Genomic DNA, 20680 nt, shown 5'->3' on the forward strand with positions numbered 1-20680 from the left:
CTAACAGCGCTTAATATCACCTTCAGCCTGGTATTAGAGTAGCTGTCGAATGCAGCGAAATTAACCGTTTTGTTGCATTCGAAGCAAAATGGTTCGGCCGCCGCGTTGTGGTGTGCCTTAGCACGTCCGGCCGCCGCAATACTAGGGTGCGCCTACAAAACGGAAACAGCTGAGCCGTGTTTCGAAGCGTAGTTTATATCATATATAGTCCTAGTGGTTCTGTGGTTCAAAAACAGATATCGTAAAACCATGCACAGAAATGCACGAAAGTTTTAAATGCATAGAACCAATGCAAATGTTATCCGTATGTTAGATAGCCTTTAAAGAGTCAATGGAGATGGTCTATTCAGAACTATATTAGCCACGATGGTGTGCAAGACAAGCGCCTCGGTGCTTTAAAGCTGCTTTACCGCAAAAATGCCAAAGACCGAAGGAGGCATGTGGTGTTGACACTCCTGAGAGGGGGCGCCGTGTGTTCTCGCTGTTCCAATTTCCAAAATGTATCTCTCAACCACAGCAGCCTACAGCGAACTACTTTGCGCAGGCTTTAGTATAGCGGTGCCATCAGACATCCTTTAATTACTCGGCAGCAGACCAAAATTTTGGCTAGCATCCTATATGCATGTTTTCGTTTCTGGCGTAATGTGGCAAATATTCGCTCAGAACTGGCCGAGTGTGTCATTACTTAAACGTGTGAACAAACAAGAAAATTCTGATGCGCGCCATAGTGTAGGACTCCCGATTCACTTTGACCACCTGTGGATCTTCAGTGGGCTCCGATATATCGAACACACGGGCGCTTTAAGTTTTCGCCTCCATCAGAAAACCGGCCGCCGCGGGTGGGAATCGAACCCGCGTTCTTTGGTTCAGCCATAGCCACTGAGTCACTACGGCGGGTAGTGCACTGTCTGTTGGTTTTGGTTTGCAATAGCGGAAAAGAAAAGAAATGCACTGGGGATATTTTGATCTCGTTAGTGAGCTCACCTGCATTCAACCCAGTGCAGAGGAATGGAATTAGAGGTGGAGTGAAAGGATAAAGTTGAAAGAGCGAGAGAGAGAATGGTATAAAGAGAGGATAAAGCATAAGAGGTGGGGCTGTCAGTCCCGGCACATCAGTCAGTCACTGCAGTCCGGGCTACAGCTGCTGCACTAGGCCGGTCGTCTCCAGGTAGTGAAACAAGTGGGCGAAGACTTCTTTTGTGCGCTTGGTTTCACCTAAGGGATACGTCAACAGTGTGCAGTAGTTTTTTTAAAGCATTGGATGCATTTTGGCTTTCACAATGGACATGTCCGTACATGCATATTTCATATAATCTTTTTACCTAAACTCTCTCTACTGGCGACACCTTCCATTGTAGCTAAAACCTAGTTGTAGCTAAAACCAAAAAAGTGAAATATGTGATTAGTTGAAGCTGCGGCACAAACTTCATATCAATCCAGCACGAGCCACTGACTTAAAAGCACTTGTAATGAGCTGCTACCCATTATTACGACGCCATATCATGTTAGCACGCCGGCCACCCCAAGCCCCCCACTTCTTCATCCTTCGCTTCCAGTCAGCTGTAGACCTCTTGCTTTGCTGGTAATATGCCGCTGAGTGCTCTTGCAGTTTTTCTTTCGCGAGGCTTCGCGCCTCTGCAATCTCCCAAAACTCTGTGCATGTACCCAAATACGTTCTTCACAAGTAGTATTCTTTCTTCCCTTGCACCCATTTTGCATATTTTGAAAAGTACGTTTTGCGTGTGTACGTACGCATGTACCTCACAAAGAACCCCAATTCTTTGACCTTCCTCCGTTAATACACCTTCCCAAGGGGGCCAGCGTAATTGGGGGAGTGAGAAACAGGACAAAGTGTTCGTAATAACGGGTCATGGTGCCTGTTAGGTTCGTTTGTGTATCCTTTACTTGCCGGTAGTGTAAAGCTTCTTGATGAAGATCTCTTAGTAATCGCTATCCATGATGAGATGAATTCCTTTGTAAGAGGAATTATTCCGGTTTGTTTACAGAGGCTCCAAGAGGCAACCGCCCATTCTGCACATCAAATTATGGCAGGAAATATATGTAAATCGAAATGTGAAGTCACCCTACGGGTATCGCAACCTGAATACGTTTCCAATTTGTGGAGCCAAGTGTCCTCCGGCTGTCTCGCTCAACACTCTGAAGTCTGGTCCGTCGACTTCAAGATGGCGCGAGATTTGACAGTTCGATGCGAAGCTGTTGTTGATGAGGACAAACTCCAAGGGCGCCTAAATGTTCCCAAGATGAGGAATAATCTGGCTTCCCGAGACCTACAGGTGAGTAGGGTAGATAGATAGGTAAGTATCGAGGTGTATGTAAGTTTCAAGAGATATTGCTGGCCTCCAAGTGTCATTGCCATGGGGCCGGCTCGAAATCGCTTGGGAGAGCCGCACTTGAAGTGCCTTTCATGTTCTGTGCGCTCAGAGCTGGTGCATCTTTTCCACTGAAATTAAGATGAGGAAAGTTTTTTGTTAGGAGTCGTATCACTCCATGCACTCACATATAATGAACGTTTCGAAAAATCGGCAACTACGCCAAGCAAAATGACACGCTCAGGAAATTCTGCGCAAAGGTCCATTTCATCCGAGGTATACCATGATACGGCGTCGCTTTAAGCCTATTTGAACGGATGCGTGGGATCCACTAATTTTCCTCTGCCATGACGCAGTTCATTTCCATCACCAAAAACTAAAATACATGAATGAAATTACATATTTAAATTGAATCTGCAATGAATGCTGCTCTTTGGATGTAGTATATAGTTCATTTTTTGTATTTAAGGCCATAATTTGCGCTTTTGTACGTAGTATGTTTTTCGTTCTTGGAGCGCAAGTTTAACTAGGTTTCTTGACTAACATGCACAGCAAATGAACAGTTACTGCTAATTCAACACTTAGGTTTTTCTTACAGCAGAAGTGGAATGCGCTCCGAAAATGTGTCAGACGTGCTTGGACAATGATTGTTTGTTCCAAAAGTTTGTACACATAATAAAGACGTATCAAGGGGAGGAGGGTGTTTCAGTAGCAGAACACTACAACGGAACTCTCACGGCGCAGCATCCTCCCTCCCCCTTCCTTCGGCCCTATTTTCGTTATGACATTTATTATTTATTTCCACACGGAATATATATACACTCGAACCCGGCATAATTCGAACCAAGGCATAATTCGAACTGATCCATTAGCCCCGCACAATGACGTGTATCTGAATGGGGGAAACTCATGCTAATTCGAACCTAATACATATGCCACGCCTAATTCTAGCAATGTTGCCCTTCCGCAAAGATTACTTTTCGTAATATCCAAAGCCGAAGGCCAACGTTCAATGCGTCACTAGCCTCCGCAGCTCCCCAAACAAGTAACCGCGGGCTGGCTCAGCGTGCACTGTAGCAGCTGCGGTCCTGCACGCGGTCCTGCTTCCATGCGGTCCTGCTTCGCCCGCTTGCGGAGGGCGCTCCATTTCCTTCTCCCGCTTGTGCTGGTTTTCTTTTAGGGACAAAGATCTTCTGGCTCGGGCCCTGTCCCGGCCGTACATGACGCATTGTACACGGCACATTGATGGTGATTGTGGCAGGATCCCCCTAGGGATTGGCCAACCAAAGATTGGCCGAAGAGGTCAAAACGTTCAACGCGTTTGTTGCTACCCAACAAGGAGGAGAAGAAGAAGAGGTTGTCGTTCGTCGCCTGCGAGCTTAAGACACGTACCGGGGGTATGCGACACAAGAAGCGCTGCAGAAGGCGATGGCTAATGTGGCTAAAATGTCACACACCGAATTCGCCAACTTACCCATGGAGATTCTCAGCGTCCCAAACAAGCCCTACATAATCACCACAAACATCGACGTCGTCGATGGGCTTGTCAACGGAGCGGTGGAAAGCTTGACGTGTCGAGGCTTTATATAATGTGTGGGCGAATGTTTCACGGTTTTGCCGATAAGCATTTTATCTTCGCCCCTCTCACCATCATTCACTTCGTAAAAATGGCGGAATTTTTTTCTTTTTTGTACTTTCGCAGCACGTAATTGATGAAAGTGCACTTCGAAGGACGCGCAATACAGTCTAGAGTTGATACTGTTAGCGTGCGCTGCACCGCCAATCAAAAGGACTACCTCTAGTTCGAACTCCGGCTAATTCGAACAGATTTTTCATCCCATCGGACTTCGAATTAACGAGTTTCGACTGTCGTATATAGAATAAAAATTAAAAAGGTGTTCGTTTATTGAAGCCTAAAATGACAAATTTTCGGCTGAGCATGATCTTGCCTTTGCATTTTTTTACTGGCGGCGTACAACCCCCCAAAAAACACATTTCTGGATGCCACCGCAAATATCTGCTCAATGCACAATACACTGCTCAGTGCAACGCCTGTCCACGACTGAGAAAGTGACTTAGGGCTAGAAGCTCAAGGATGCGGCGAAAAAAGCAGATCGACTGCTTCCTGTGCATACACGCTCTCCGTGGGAATGGGACGGCTCGAGCAACGGTGCACCACTGAGCCGACGACCGAAGCTACTGAGCTGGCAATAAACATTTTCCCAGTAGCGTAGCCCTCTTGCGGTGGCCACTCGAACCACAATTGAGGTATTATAGAAGAACACGCCCCCTTTTTTTTTTTCAGCGTGCCCTGCGCAGTTGACGAAGGCGTCCCAGGCGCCACGCATGGTTTTGGTGGAAGAGAAATTTTTCGGTGGCAGCCGTAGCGCGTATCTGTCGGCCGCTTTCAGGGCTTAGAGGACGGACCAGCACTTAGCCGCCTCGGCGTTCGCAACTGGCTAATCCAATGTGGCGTCCTTTTGTTTACTGTTTACCCCCAAGAATGGTGGATTGGTTGCTGGAAGCGAGAGCAGCGCATGCGTAGAGCGCTACTAGAAAAAGGTTCATTGCTGGTGCCTGGTCCAACCTCCCAAGCGGGTCAGCATAGTGAAATGTAGGCTTAGCGTTGCGGCAGGCATTTCAGCGGCGCTATTAAAATCATCACTCATCCCAATCCGTAGCACAATTTTTCACCACACTGACGTCCACTTTCCTGCATGTGCAACTTCATTTTCGCTATTATGTAGATTTCGAACAGCGGCGACAAGTAGTTGCTGCCGTAGTCGCGGCGGTTGGAGCCGCTTCGTGGGCTATGCGGGAACGCACAGCCAAGTAGGTTGAAAAGATTGCAAACGACCCGAAGCTCTCGCTTTAGTCGTCGTCACGCGGTGTCTTGCTGACTGCGACAGTGACGCAAGGAACGGAGCTCCTGTTGGGGCGAGCTTTCGGGCGTCCGCTATTTCGGCAAAATAGCCTGCCCGCTTAACCCATACCCGAACCACCAAGGACGGTTCAGGTTCCACGCTTGCGCGGTACGGCGCTACTTGCCGCTTTGGGAATGCAGAGTGTTGGGGCCTCTTTTCTAAATCTCGCTAGTGTGACACTAGCGCCACATCGCGTTTTGGGCTGGTGCCGATCTTGGCTTGCTGGTTGGAATTATAGTTGGTCCTGGTGTACACACAAATGCCCATGCACCTAGCCACGTAATAGACCTCCGCTGCGATGTCCCACTGCGAAAACGTCATCTCCGCTGTGATATAGTTTTAAAGATGATTGTCTGTCTTTAGCTACTCAAACCTGAGAACTTTGGCCTGTCTGCGTCTGCTTGTCGGTCTGTCCATCCTTCGGTTCCGCTACCTAGCACAAAACATAACAAAATGTTGGGACGAGAAATTTATCTTTAAAAGACCCGGCTAACTATTGCGGGTGTGCCATCCCCTTGCCGAGGGAGCCGTTGGAGACGATTGGACTAGCGAAGAAAGGCCACAGCAGGAGTAAGGTCTGCTTGTCTGAGGGTAGGAAGGCAAATCCGCCTTAGGCACGCTTGTTTTGGGGCAGCTACGCAGCTCGCCCTAATTCGTGTTGCTACACGTGCGGAACCTCCTGGGACTTATGAGCCTAGATCGAGTTCTGGCGGGTGGCAGTGACCATACACGTTGTCTTGGTACAGATTACCCGTGGCTCACCCCTCGTGTATCTGATGCGTATGGACTCGCAGGTGCGAATTACATTGCTTTACCTGCAGCTCCTCCTTCAGGGATGCGCTCCTGTGGTTACGGAAAAAGTCGCTGTGTTGGTATACGCCACGTCTCAATGACAAAAGGGGCTCTCTAAACGTCGAGGGTGGATGGTATTTGACACACCTGGTCCTTTTTGTTGCGGTGCGCGTAAATCTTGCATCTAACTGACGTTTTACCGGCTCGTCTGGGAAACGATACACCTGGGTCAAAACATTTCCAAATTTGGGTCATATATAGGCATAACATTTCCCCAAGGTAATAAACCTTGAAACCCGCTGCCAACATTGCTGAGAGAAAAGAAACCATAGCCCATGTTCCAGTTTAAACACAAATACATGAGTGCCTCTATGCCTTATTAAATTTTAAGGTAGATATGGGCTTCATAGTTGCGAAAGCAAATATTCAAAATAAACGCGTTTAAAACCATGTTTTCACCTAAAACACAAAACTCGGCCGCGCCCCCCTGTAGACCTTGAGGTGGCATTCCAAGTCGAGCAGCAACAAAATCTTTAGTAGACGTCGAGCAAGCAGCGCGAATGCGAGATATTTGAATTTACTTGAGCAGACGTCAACCGTTTTTATTGTGTAAGAATTGATGTGGATGGTGGCGGGCGTGAGAACGCGTGGCACACGCAAGGGAGACATATACCTCGTAGAGGCAGCCGATGACTATTGTCTCTCTACGACAATTTCAGCGAAGTGAGCTGACACGCGGCCATTATTAATATCCCGGTCGCGCTGTACTACATTTAGCACTCTCGCGGGGGCTTCAGCAAATGCACACGTAATTCTCGCGGTGAATCCTCTCAGTGCTCGCCTGATAAAAACTCCGCCTAATCGTGACCATATCCTATTCACGCCGTAACTCAATCTACCAGATCTAGCCCACATATTACCACAACACCTGCAACTCCTGTCCCCAGCCTGGCATCTTCTACAATAGGACTGCGAATTATCATCATCATCCCTAACACCAAGTCCCCTCCTACGCACGAGCAATGGGTGGACCAGCTCAGGAGGTTGGACATTTTGACTCCCTTTATTAGCGTGAGAAGTTCAGGCTAATGAGGGAATGAGCATCCAGCTAGGATTAGAGCATCCAGGATTAGAGGGCTTCCTCGACAGTGCCGGTGACACCGCCAACGCGCACCGATGAGCTCGTAATTAGGGATGTTTATTTCCTCTGTCGAAACAGAAGAGAAAGTTTAAAACACACAGAAAATTTTCACATTATAGTTCGTTGCGGAATATATTTTTACGAACGTCAACTTGTGAAGGTATATCATTATTATGTGGTTATCGTATAACACATTTTTTCCTTTTACTTTTCTTTATGATCTTTTCAGATGGATTATATTTGCCTCCGAAAGCAAATGTCTCCTTCACATTCCTGAATTTGCTTTAAAAAGGGAGAGCCAGGCTGCAGAGTACATTTGGGTGTCCTGTGAGCCCGTTGCAATTTATTCTGGTCTGTTTCAGATTCCGCTCGGGAACTTCGTCTTCAGTTTTGATCGGATTAAAGAAGCGTTTGAAACTATGAACAAGACTTCTACTTACGATCTCGTTTTTAACAATTCCCGTACTTGGGCTGAGAAGCTACTGGAAACTCTTGGTGTCGCCATTCCCGAAATACGTCGCAAACCCAAAATAAAAGTGAGTACTCTAGCGTTTGTATAGTTCAAGTTTCGCATTCGTGTGAATCTGTAGACTGAGCCCAGAACTGAGAAGTATAACAGAAATGCGTCTTCATGATTATGAACACGACATCAAGGTGACTCTCACGTGGCGTCACAGATATAATGTCGAGTTTGACGATTCAGGACGAAGTTGTCACTCTCGACATACTACTTATGTCGAGCGGCCTATAACCTTTGGTTGAGTTATTCCACCATGTATCATAGATGACATGGTCAGGTAACCGCAACTGCGTTGACGCCTTACCTAAGGAAATGTTATGTCTGGGCATCTCCTAATTAGCACTGGAAATGGGTAGTGCGTTTGGCCGACTTTACCGTTGCCTTATTAGGTTCGTGGTTAATTATACTTTTATGTTCTTCGCAACGCTCAAACCTAATTAGCACTGGAAATGGCTAGTGCGTTTGGCCGAATCTAATATCGCCCAGGGCATCCTTCTGCGTAAATATAACTTAAAAAAATATTGAATAACAATGTCAATATATACAAGCTCCGACACCTCGCTTGAACGAATTTAAAAAACGAAATATTGTCTTTTCAGGTATTTTCACCAAATACGGAAAATTGCGAAGTGGTCTTGGGATTCTCTCGTCTCAGCCCTGGCCGACGGAAATTTTTTTCCAAGAACCATAGCTCGCTGCTCTCGAAACGAGTGTTCATGCACTGGCATGTGGACTTTATAATAGACGGCAGCGATGCAATAAGGTGCCAAGCTGGTGAAGAAAACGGCCTGCTGACGACCAGTCTTAAGATGGGCGAAGGTTTGAGTCCCCCAGAGCATACGGTGAGTGACGCTGGACGGAGCAGCTTTTGGGGAATTGTACGAAAGTGGTCACAGTAAGGTCCGAGTAAATTACTTAAGCTTTGCACATGGGTATGGGCAAAATATTCAGGGACTATACGCCGTAAAAATTTTTTGCAGATAATTTGTGGAATTCCCACGCACATGCAGGAACTGCCGATGTGCGACGCCGTGTAACCAAGCGTAGCTGCCGTTTCTCTACCCGTTGGACTTGCTCCGAGTCTTACTTTCTGCGCCGTTAGGCGGGCCTCTATGAGCTCCTCGATGGTGTTGTGCAGTCCCAAAGCCATGAGTCGTACCGTAGAGGTGCTTGCAGGAAGTGCCAGGGATTGTTTATATGCCTTTCTAAGAAGGACGTCTAGCTTTTCGCGCTCCGATGTCCCCAAAACCACATAAGGAGCCACTTAAACGATTCTGGAGACGACGAAGGCCTGCACAAGACGAACCATGTCGTTTTCTTTTAGTCCACGGTTCCTGTTCGCTACCCTACGCAGCATCCGAACAATTTGAGCCGTGGTTTCTTGGAGCCTGTTGAGAAGCAGGGTGTTTTTGCAGTTTTCCTGGTATGTCATCCTAAATATCTTGATTGAGGGTTTCGGTTTGATGAGTACGCCGTCCAGCCAAATTTTGATGTTGTCTGAAATGTCCCGGCGGCATTTTTGTACTATTATAAGTTCCGACTTCTGCGGGGCACAAGTTAAACCACATCGGCTCGCGTAGGTGCGGACGACGTCCGCTGCCGTTTGTAGGCTGTCTTGCATAACGCCGGGAGAGCCTTTGGCAATCCAGATCGTTATATCGTCCGCATACAGGGCATGCTTAATTTTGGGGATTTTTTCTAATTGTCGGGGAAGGCCTATCATGGCGAAAAGTTGAGGCGATAGCACTGCCCCTTGTGGTGTACCACGACTGCCACACTTTATGGGGGACGCCTGGATGTCGCCAATCCTAATGATCGCAGTCCTATCAGACAGAAAATTCTTGATGAAGGAGTACATCTTTGCCCCGCAACCCAGGTTGCCAAGATTTGTGAGGATTGCTTCGTGCGTTACATTGTCGAACGCATCCTTCAAGTCTAAAGCCAGGATCGCTTTGGGTTTGGTGCGACTGGCTGCCTCAAATATGTCCTTCTTCAGCTGCAGTAGTACGTCCTGAGCTGAGAGGTGCGGGCGGAACCCGAACATCGAGTGAGGCATTTTGTCCGTCGTTTCAAGAAACCTTTGTACACGGTTAAGAACGACGTGTTCCATAAGCTTTCCGATGCACGAAGCGAGGGAAATGGGGCGAACATTATCCGTGCAAGGTGTTGTGCCTGGTTTTGGAAGGAGACAAATATCTGCTTCTTTCCAGGCCGGTGGCATCACCCCCTTCTCCCAACACTCGTTCATGTAGGTAGACAAAGCCTCCACGGAGCCGTCATCCAGGTTTGTTAGGGCCTTGTTCGGCACGCGGTCCATGCCAGGGGACGTGTTCCGGTAGATCTTAAGCAAAGCCGCCCTCACTTCAGTTGATGTTATTGGGCTATCGAGATATGCATTGGGGCATCCCCCGTACTCTCGCAACCGCACCCTGGGTGTAGGCTGAAAATATCTTGCCTGTAGCTCCCGTAAGAGGTCTTCTTGCGTGCCAGGAAATTGGTGAATGATCGCTTGCATCGTCTTACTTGTTTCACTCCGACGTTTAGTACGGTCGATTAGGTAGCGGAGGATGTTCCACGTCTTGGATGTACTTAGTCTTCCTTGAAGAGCATCGCACATCTGAAGCCAGTTCTGCCCACAGAGCTCGGCCGCGTACGCTGACGCCTCTTTGTTGAGCAAAGCTATTCGTTTTCGGAGTCTCTTGTTGTGCCTTTGCATTTTCCATCTGAGAAGAAGGCTGCGCCTTGCCTTCCATAAATGAAGCAGGTGTGGGTCGACCGCTGGAATTTCATCGGAGAGGCTTAGTTTCTTCGTGTAGTGCGTTATTTCTTCCACGAGTGTCTTCGTCCAGTGACTGATGTCTTCTATCTTTTCTTCAGTTTTACCTCTTCTATGGGAGCGTAGTGCTTGCCAATCAGTACGCTTTGCTACCCCGATGACCCTACGGAACTGAGGCCCTGGGGTTTTCGTCTGTAGTATCATATTATCACTCCCGATGTTGTCCTCCGTAATACTCCAGGTGGACTTTGGGGCGTGTGCAACGAGCGTAAGGTCAGGGCTAGTATCCTTGGCTGTGCTCGTGCCTATACGAGTTGGGGCACTTGGCTCCGTGAGGAGAGTAAGGTTTTTCTCATCGAATATTTTCGACAGTTCTTTGCCCCGTTTGGTGACGTACGTGTATCCCCATTCAGAGCGAGCAGCGTTAAAGTAACCCACAACGATGAATGGGTTGGAACCCGCCAGGCACTTTGCTTGTCGAGTCATGTCTGCCAATCCCGGCGCTTTGTTTTTGGGGCGACAATAAATGTTAAGAATGAACAGAGTGCTCGTACATTTGAGTTTCTGCGAAACCAGCTCTGTAAGGACGCAATCATGGGGGTTACTAGACAACTGGTGGTGGATGGCAGTAATGTTTTTCTTAATTAAAGTGCACACGGCTCTGCCTTCTTGCGGTATCTGTGTAATATAGCCCGGGAGCTTGGCAACCACCGTTGATTCTTGAATCGCTATTACGTCGGGGAGGGGGGGGGGGGGGTTCTTCTTGATGAGCAATGTGCTGTTGAAGGTCACCTTTCTTATTTTTGAATCCCCTGCGATTCCACTGCCAAACGACAGTGGGACAGCACGCATTATATTTTGTACTAGTGGTCAGTATGGTTGATGAGGAGCTCAGTAGTCGTGTCATTTAATACCGGGCGATGATGTAGCTTTTCTCTGAGCGCAAGACGGCCAGGGAGGGGTGTTGTCTGGGTTTCTAGACTCTCCACTCTATGTTGAGTATTGTGTACCTGCGCCGAAAGCTGATTACGTTGGGAGGCGATGGCTTGGAGTTGGTTCAGTATCGGGGCTGTAACATCACCAAGGCTGGCATTTAATGTTTCTATGGTGACATACTGGGGGTTTGTCTCCGTGGTGTCTTCTTCTTGGTTCTCTATTTTGCGTTTCTTTTCGATTATTGGCTGTTGGAGACCCAAGTGGAAAGCACCATATGTGTTGCACTTGTAATAGAGGAGCACTACAAGTGCAGTTAAGTATGTCTGGGTTGTGTCCGGTGCTCCCTAAAAATTGTCTAGGAGCGTTTTTTCACATTCTGCTGCCGGGGTGTTCATATTTGTATGATATACGTAGTTCGGTGTGAGTGTTAAATTGCGCACTTCATTTAGCCTCAGGAATATCCGGCACTAGATTTTAATTGAAAAAAAATCAAATGTAACGTTAATGTAACGAGCCGTTACAACGTTTAAAATGTAAATGGAACGCTTTCCCTTAACAACATAGGAACTTTTTAAGGGAACTCGTTTCAAAATTTTAAAGGAACGAGGAGCGAGCTTTCGTTCCTATTTTACAGGACCGTGTACAATACTCTATTCAGTGAAGTCGCTGTCAGTGTACATTGGTCACAGTGTTGTCCTTTCCAGTGACAGATGGTGCTTTAGCAACTGCTTGCATTATAGAACCAAGGCTCAGCGTCTGGAGACAGGCACATTGCGCAACCAGAGAAAAAGTTGGCGAGTGTAAAGTGTGAATTTATTGCGCCTACAGGAAAGTGCGGAATTCAGTTTCACTCAATTATAAAAAAGCACCCGTCACAGTCATACACTATACCACTATTAAAATAAGGCCAGCATTGCTTTGCAAAACAAAAGCAACACTGCCAAATTACTCTGAGGAAGTTGTTCAGAAAGTTCTAAGGCTTGTCAGCAGAAATATGCACGCTATGCAATAATAATAAGTGCAGGCACCAGCAGTCGCATGAATGTATTTATCGTTCCATGAAAGGGCGACTTCCGATATATTGGTACCAAGATTGTGTTTGTAGGTACCAACCTGTCTAGCTATTTTCACAACCTGCAGTCCAATGGCCGCAGGCTGCTTTATGCCGGAGCCGACAAAATGGTTACTGTAAGTAGGGAACACATGCGCATGCTAGGCTACAGCAAAAAATATTACATGAAAAGAACCCTGGAAAAGCTGATCTAATTAATTAAAATTATAAGGTTCTCAAAACTGCGTACACTCGGAATGACAATATACAGCCGCAGTGAACAGCCGTTGGGTGGAACCAATCTGCAACTTAATAACACCCAGAAGTAGGTGAGGCATACTTCTACTCCATTGATCAGAATCTGTTGAGCCGGGAGAAGGCGGGTTAACATTTTTCAATTCAATATTTGCACAGATATCGCCGGTGAATAAAAAAACACTGCAGCCACAACACATATAGTGTCTTTTTAAGTGACATTCACGTGGTGAAAGCCAATTACCTCCGTCCCCCCTTCATGCGTGTTGTTGAGAAGATAACGGTGTCGCAAAAACTGTTTGTTAAAGATTCACAATCAAACTTGGCTTCAGTGTGGATTTAAATGGGCAGCGAGGATGTGCCAGCTCTCTCTCCGCCATTGGCACCAGGCATATTCCTCTTCAGCAGGGTCCTTCACGTGAATAAAACTATGGGAACACAGTGGGCTAAAATACCACGCAATATATTTCCTATTCATTCTTTCAGTTTAACAAGCACGTCCACAAGTCTTTAAATGGCTGTTTATGCTAATAGTAGTTAAATGAGGTCGGTATCACACTATGCCTAGGCTATCACAAAGTGAAGCTACTGCTATAAGTGACATTTTTACATACAATGAATTTTCTCGAACAAACAATTTTCTAGCACCCGAGAAAATTAGTTTCAATCTTGACTGCCTAACACTAAATGTTCAAAGAGCGTCTTCCATGGAACTGCAAGGCACGTTCCTCACCATTTCTTTTTTTCTTTATTGTGCGCCTGAATGCAGAGGACTATTGCTTACTATTTACATATCTTAGGCTGCAGTCAACCTCTCCCCAAGCCTTTTGCTTTTGGGGGGATGTCTTTGCTAGAATTGTAGTGTTTTTCACACGCTGGCGGCATGCCTGCCTCGTCTTGTGCTGTTGATCATCCATGCAATGGTACTGACTCGGAAGCTGGTTGCATGGCTGGTGCAGTTTCTGTGTTGCCTGCTGGTCTTCTCATTGCACTGTTGACACAGCTGGTACCTGTAGCCAAATGAATGCCACTATTTTAGGTTTTGCAAGTCTTTTGTACAGAGTTTTAGAGCTCAATTAATTTTTATAAAGATCCAGCACACCAACATGTCTGTCTACACAAGGGCTCCAGCAACATAAGCTAATCAGTGGCTCTGGCTTTGTCATAAAAACCACCCAGTTACGATCAGCTGCCTGCTGTCGAGTTGACGTTGAAGTCTTTATTTAAAATTAAAAATTCACGAAATCACCCGTACCCAACAATGTTTTCAAAGGGTAATGCTCTAACCAGACACGACATCAGCAGTTGGATTATTCAAGACTGAAGAAGCACCACACAAAAGTGATAAATGTCTTGTACCCATTGCGGAACACCTTCAGAACAACGAATGCATGAAGGCGCTTTGTGTATTATGGAAGCGATACCACTGAAGCACTTTTTAATTTATAATTGCGCAAGCATCGTCTGATCAGCATTATTTACTGTTTGACACCTTTGCATGTAATTTCAAACTGTTCATTCGCTTCGGCATGCCTGTATGGGTGGCAAGGGCAAAAAATAGTGAGTCTTCAATTTCACACGCGTACCTGGCTACATTTGGGCGTGAGACATCATTGGCACTTTGGCTGGAATTAAGCAAGTGTGGATCAGTTACCGAGGGAGAGCAGAGTTGTGGGTGTGTAATGTACACCAACTGTGCTCAGCTGTGTATGAGCGCGCATTATTGGGCATGAAATGGTAGCATTCTACACGGGAGTTTTCATAAAATTAAGAGCTCCATTAAAATGCAGCCCACTGCTTCATTTTTAGCGACCTGCCTGCATGCCTCTCTTACCAAAAATAGGCCATCTGTTGTAACCTTACCACGAAGGAAGTACGAATATTTTTTCCTGTGCCGTCTCATAAATACCATGGTTTGTACGTTTGCCTCTTTCAACATGCAAAATTAACTTTTTCTCTGAGAAACGGCTCTACAGTGCGCCAATACATACAAGAATACACGAATAGTAAAACAAAAAACACGATTAACCGTACGGTCAATAAAACATCGGCTACGTGTTTGCGACAAACAGCGGTGGCACATATGTTCCAGCTGGCCGTTTCAGGTTCTTTGAGGAACTAAAGTGAGCGATGAGCTGTTTCCCAGCGCAAATGAAGCGCCCTTTCACGATTTTGTCAGCATGTCGATCGTACGTCGGGTAAGCCGGCAACATTTACACCTATGAGTGGAAATGAACAACCGTGTATTCTTACTTGGCGTTATATGACGCGCCGCTGCCCTACTCGTAGGCTTCCAGGAAAAAATTAAACGTAGCACAGTGGCCCTGCTACAGCCGCACGTCATCGCCGACTCGCACGCAAATCGCAGCTGCTGAAACGCCCGTTCCGTAAACTCAACCGTGCATAGTTTACAATACTCTTCCCGTCTTGTAAAAGAGTACTTCTAACCCTCAATTAAAATTTAACATAAAGTACAAGTTGTGTACACGAATAATATTTTTTACACTAATAAACATTACTCATACCTTTTTTATTTCAAAAAAGGAACTTTGAGTCAAGCCAAGATGACCGCTGGGTCGAGGCAATTTCGAAAATTATGCATCCTCTAGGCATGGCCGCCTCTACGGGGTTGAAGCAAAAAATTGGAGGCTCACATAGACACTAGCGCCAGTGTCCCCTCGAGCGTATATTAGTATGAAACTGTGTTTGCAACACGTTGGCCGCCGGTGGCGGCGTGATTCGAGGTAACAGCAGAGTAGCACGCGCAGCCGTGCTTTCGCTAAGCACGCGATCACTTCCTGAGACGCAGCATCTATGCGCCCTGACCTAGAAGGCTGCAGTTCGCACTGCTCACAAGGTTCGTAGTTGGGACTATAATAATCCTCAGTGCATTCTTTAATGAAAGTGTTCTTTGTGGTTGATTGATTGATTGATTGTAGGGTTTAACGCGCCGACGCAACGCAGGCGATGAGGCGCGCCGTAGTGGAGGGCTCCGGATTAATTTTGACCACCTGGGGATCTTTATCGTGCGCCGAAATCTCGTACACACGGGCGTTTTTGCTTTTCGCCTCCATCAGAAAAGCGGCCACCGCGGCCGGGAATCGAACCCGCGACCTCGTGCTCAGCAGCGCAACGCCTTAGCCACTGAGCCACCGCGGCGGGTGTGTTCTTTGTGGTGAAAATTGGTCTGCAGTCCCTCAATCGCTTGATATCACCTGCTAGATCGTAGCCATAGACATCTTCGCTTAAAAAGGACGCTGTGATAAAGTTAAAAAATGCACCTATTCCCATATATATGTATACAATAATAGTAATGGCAGAGGTAATGGCAGAGTACCCAGCCTAAACTTCCCACTACGGAGAAATCAAGGTGGATTTTGTGAACGCTGCTGTACACGTAACCACATTCCTGCCATTGTTAGGGTAATGGAAATATTACACCTTTACTTGGTGCATATGGCCATCCGAAACCACGCGACTCAGTAGACAGCGTCGCAATGCTTAAATCATTGCAATACCTGGTAATAAAGGAGGCTTAAATTTCGAATTTCAGGGGACACGTGCACCAGATGCACGATAAGGGCTATTTTTCACAAGGTCACAAGGAAATAAAAGAGTTCCCGGTCGGGTTGAACTGGCGACAAAAAAACATGGTATCTCTCCAAATTTGTTGACGTTTATCTGGAATAGCTTCATTGGCCTTCGACTGGAAGAGGTAGGGGTTGAATACTTGACCTACTTGAGGTTTTCTGACAATCCTGCATTATTCAGTAATTGAGTAAACTCTACATGCTGTTTTTGCAGGTGTTTCCCAAATTTTAGCCTGGGTTTAGAAGCCAATGTGCATAAAGGAAAACTAATATTAACTGGGCATGCAGGGAGCACTCTGTTCTGCTTAAAAAACATTTTTTAATAGTTTTACGACAATACATACCTAGGACAACGTGCCATTCCTTATCCACACCACGACCGAGTACTCCGGCCCAGAACAAGTCTTTGGTGCATTGCGCGAGTACTCTAAATCATAGAAAGCAGAAAACCTCTGTCTCTGAAAGGATCTGTAAGCAATAAGTGCGCACTCCCAGCAATGATTTATGAGGCAGATAGCTTACGCCTTACTAAACGTACATAGAGCAATTATGGCAGCACAACAAACGACGGAACAAATATTACTGGTGGCTTTTTGTAATCTGGTGAGAAGCTGGATCATAGGGCAAACTCTGGTGCAAGCTATGATAGCTTAAAGAGAAACAAGCGGACCGGACTTTGACTTGTAGTGCGAAGACCTCACTGCAGGCGGGCATACAAATTAACGGAGCCAACACGAGAAGGCGGGTATAGAAGTTTGGAGGGCAATTCCTTTGCTGATTGGATGGAAGAATAAAAAGTGGATAATGAATGGACTCGTCCGTCGGAGTTCAAAACACACTTATTTTCTTGTGAGCGGCCTTCGTCTTAAAGCTAACGCACAGAAGCTGATGATCATTATGGAACGCAAAGAAAAAATACGACCACACGCTTCCAAGGGGGATTCACAACGACAATTTCCGGTTATCCTGTCACATCCTGTGCCGTATAATTCAATGGGGAAGCTGTATTCTCGTTCCATTTATTTAAATATGTAGGTAAACGTAAGAGTACACTAGTGTTACTTCTTCCGTGGGGTTTTGAATTCATGTGAAGTATACCCGGCGGAAAAGGTCACCTTTTTTACATTACAGGTGTCTCTCGGGCGTTTCAAACTTGGGTACAACGAAATAATGAGAGCTGTGAAGGATACGAAAGGATCTGGCCAGTACCACGTGGTGAAAAACAATTGTCAAACGTGGGTTGTGGCTTTACTTCAATCTCTCAGCATACCTGTTCCCACTGGCGTCCTCACAATTGCAGAGAAGGTAAGTTTTACTTGCTAATTTTTGTACTTACAATGAAAACAACGAGACAACTTCAAAAAAGTCCTGGAAAATAAATAACGCGAGAATAGCAGTTTTTGTTTTTTTGTTTTCGGAGCAAACTCGTTAGTGTTAAAAAAATGTAGGCAAAAATAATGCGCTAGGCAGCCCGAGAGCGCCCCAAACAATTCGGACAATCTTTTACCAGTGATGTGTACACTTCTTGCCGTACTTATTAAATAAACCGCATGTTTTCAGCAGGTGGACAACTTTGTTTATACACCTGTTCTTTATCAGGGATATTTTTGAAAAAACTTTTTTTGAATACAGGGCTCCATCACTTATCAGGTTTTATTGGGTAGAGCTACGACATCCAAAGCCATAAAAACGCAAAGCAAAATATTCCTTACTAATGAAAAAGTGAGTTACACGAGTGGTAACACAACTTCACAGCTAGTAACTCATCACAGTGTAAAAACAATGCTCTCTAGTTGAGTGTTCGCGGTGGGACCTGTGTTTGCAAAAGTGATCAAACCTTTTCCTTTCAGATTGAAAGTGTGTTTCAGCGCAGGAAAGTCGATGAGGCATTCAACGATGTCGTCCCAGGCGTGAAACGTTGCTTCCGCAGTTCGGAATTATCATAGCGACATTCAGTAAAGGTGCTGGTGCCACCACAAGTCCAGCCGATTTGTTTCTTGCGTTTATTGTATTTATTGTACTAAAAATTAAAGAATTGGAGGCCTGTTGTTTCAATTAAGGTTGAATTCCAGCGAAACTGTCGGTGTGCCGGAATTTGCCCCCACCTCATGGTTTGCGAGCCATTATAGAGCAAAGTCATACGAGCACATGAAACAGAACATAGCGGACTGAAAGGGAAGCAATCCGAATTATTCCACAAAAAACACCTGTATGTGTAACTTGGGAATGAGAAAATGTCTTAGTGTTTAGAGAATGTATCAGCATGAACTAAATTACACTACATCGGCATCTCAGCAGCGTTTCACTATGCTTTCCACGTTTTGGTCTAAACGGCAAAGATATTGTTTATGCTTACACTAACTTAAAACTGCCCGAATGAAAAGCAAGGAGACACTGTTGGGTATTTGATGTAATTTAGCTCCGCACCGGGAGAGAAGTCGCCTTTTTTTGTTGACAGCGTCCCGACTAAGTCACAGCCGAAATGCCTTTTTGATACATGCGAAAAAGCCTCAGCCCTTCAGCCGCCGCTGCTTCACACTTTACTGGTTGTTTCTCATGGGGTATGTTTTCTGTAAGCTCTCGCGTTTTATGAACTCAATTGGAAGCGGTCGTGAATATTTGTGGCTTCTGTAAAATGACTTATGAAATTTTAACATACATATGACAAAGTGTTAAGTAAACTTTAAAAAAACAAAGTAATAAAAGGTGTGACTACCGGTTTACTGAAGTAATCTTTGCTCGGCTACCACTTCAATTCTCTGTGAATATTAAAGATTTCCTGCTTCTGTTTTGGCCAAAATTCTAGCAGAAAATTCTGCGAACAAGGGAAAGTTCTCTCATAGAAACTCAATGGTTCGATGGTTTTTCCCATTATGAGGTTCTTGGCCGCTCAGATACGACTCTTCGCGAGCACACACGCGGCGCATTCCAGCGGTGAACAGATGTAAACGGCTTCGCTTTAAAATAGTCCTGGTAGTGACACTAAGAATGCGAAAGGATTACTATCCAATTGCCCGAATGACACACTAGTCATGCGCCATGTTAGGGCCACCCGCCCCAACATGGCGACAAGCAATCGCAAGAACGATCCCAGCACCCCGGCGAGCGCCCTAACTCGCTCGCTAATGGCTGCTTCACCGCACAGTCAGGCAGCGCCGGAGGCGTGTTTCCAACCACTTCACTGGAGAGCATCCCCATGTGACAGGCGTTACGTGACTTCACGCTCTATTCTAAGTGCTAAAACAAGCCAGCCGTTCGGCCGGTGTCTGTAAATTTCACAACGGTCCTCTGTGCGCTGTGCATACACGGAAGAAAATTTCCCCGCATTTCCCCGAGGGGAAGAATGTGAAAGTGCGAATGCACGAGTTGAATTTGCGCGGTTCGGTAATGTTCGCTAAAGAGAGATCACACACACACACACACACACACACAACTACAAAGAAAGAAAGATGCATTTATTCACAGACACCTATTTGTGTTGTCGTTGTACTTGATTGCTAGAGCGGATCTCAGCGTTGAAATTTCGTGTCAGCACTCCTTTAAGCGGGGGCATTAGCCCTTCTCACGCCCGATTCCTGGCCAATCCCCCACGTGGGTATGTGCCATGTCAGCGGCCAGGCAGCGCGCGCCCATCTCCCCCCGTTGCCAAGGGAGACGAGGAGATTCCTGGCCAATCCCCCACGTGGGTATGCTATGCGGACATCGCCGGTGGACGCAGGTTCAGGGTCGCTTAAGAAGTGCATTCGCACTTAAAAAGCGTACAGCTGTGCGGTGCGAATATGCATTCCAAGTGCCCATTCAAACGCGCGCGAATTTAACAAAGCGATAACTTGCGAAGCAAACGTACGTCAACGGCGAAGCCACTAGAGTAGAGGGCCTTAAATTGTTTTACCCTAGCCGCATTTTTTTTCTCTTTCTGCAGGCGCAATTTCGCCGCACCGGACCCCCACATATTACGCAGTAAATCACTCCAATGCCATAACAACGGGCTTATAATACTACCCGGGTCGTTTACAACAAAAAAAAAAACATGACTTCACGCCATAAAGAGCTTACAGGCAATCGGAACGCACACGCTACATGGTGAGACGTAAGCTGCAGTCGACCAAAACAAACGCAAAATCATATGAACAAGTCTTGCGTCACGAAAACCTTACGACAATTATGGTGGGAAGCAAGCACGCACATGACAAAACACGGCATTTCATCCAAAACAAAGCTTGCGTCGTGACGAACTCGCCGCAGCGCGAAATGCCTACTCAGAACGAAGGGTTGACGGCGGTTGCGGGGCGAATACGCATTTCTTCCTCAGGGACCGCTCAAGCGTGCGCAGAATTTAACAAAGCGAGAACACACATTCCACCA

The 20680-nt window shown here is 46.3% G+C and overlaps 1 protein-coding gene across 1 annotated transcript in view; it reads left to right on the forward strand.

Moving 5' to 3' along the window:
• The window catches only part of LOC144166730 (uncharacterized), a 36133-nt gene extending 17857 nt beyond the window's left edge, over positions 1–18276 (forward strand). The window contains exons 2-6 of the mRNA XM_077696232.1: positions 2007–2294; positions 7550–7723; positions 8307–8549; positions 17447–17620; positions 18166–18276. Coding sequence (XP_077552358.1) covers positions 2046–2294; positions 7550–7723; positions 8307–8549; positions 17447–17620; positions 18166–18261 — 936 coding nt within the window. The 5' untranslated portion in view covers positions 2007–2045 and the 3' untranslated portion in view covers positions 18262–18276. The remainder of the gene's footprint in view (positions 1–2006; positions 2295–7549; positions 7724–8306; positions 8550–17446; positions 17621–18165) is intronic.
• The last annotated feature ends 2404 nt before the right edge of the window (positions 18277–20680 follow it).

The sequence above is a fragment of the Haemaphysalis longicornis genome, unplaced genomic scaffold (genome assembly GCF_048455015.1).
Source record: "Haemaphysalis longicornis isolate Haplotype H1 unplaced genomic scaffold, Haemaphysalis longicornis Haplotype H1 scaffold_19, whole genome shotgun sequence".
Taxonomy (NCBI): Eukaryota; Metazoa; Arthropoda; class Arachnida; order Ixodida; family Ixodidae; genus Haemaphysalis; species Haemaphysalis longicornis.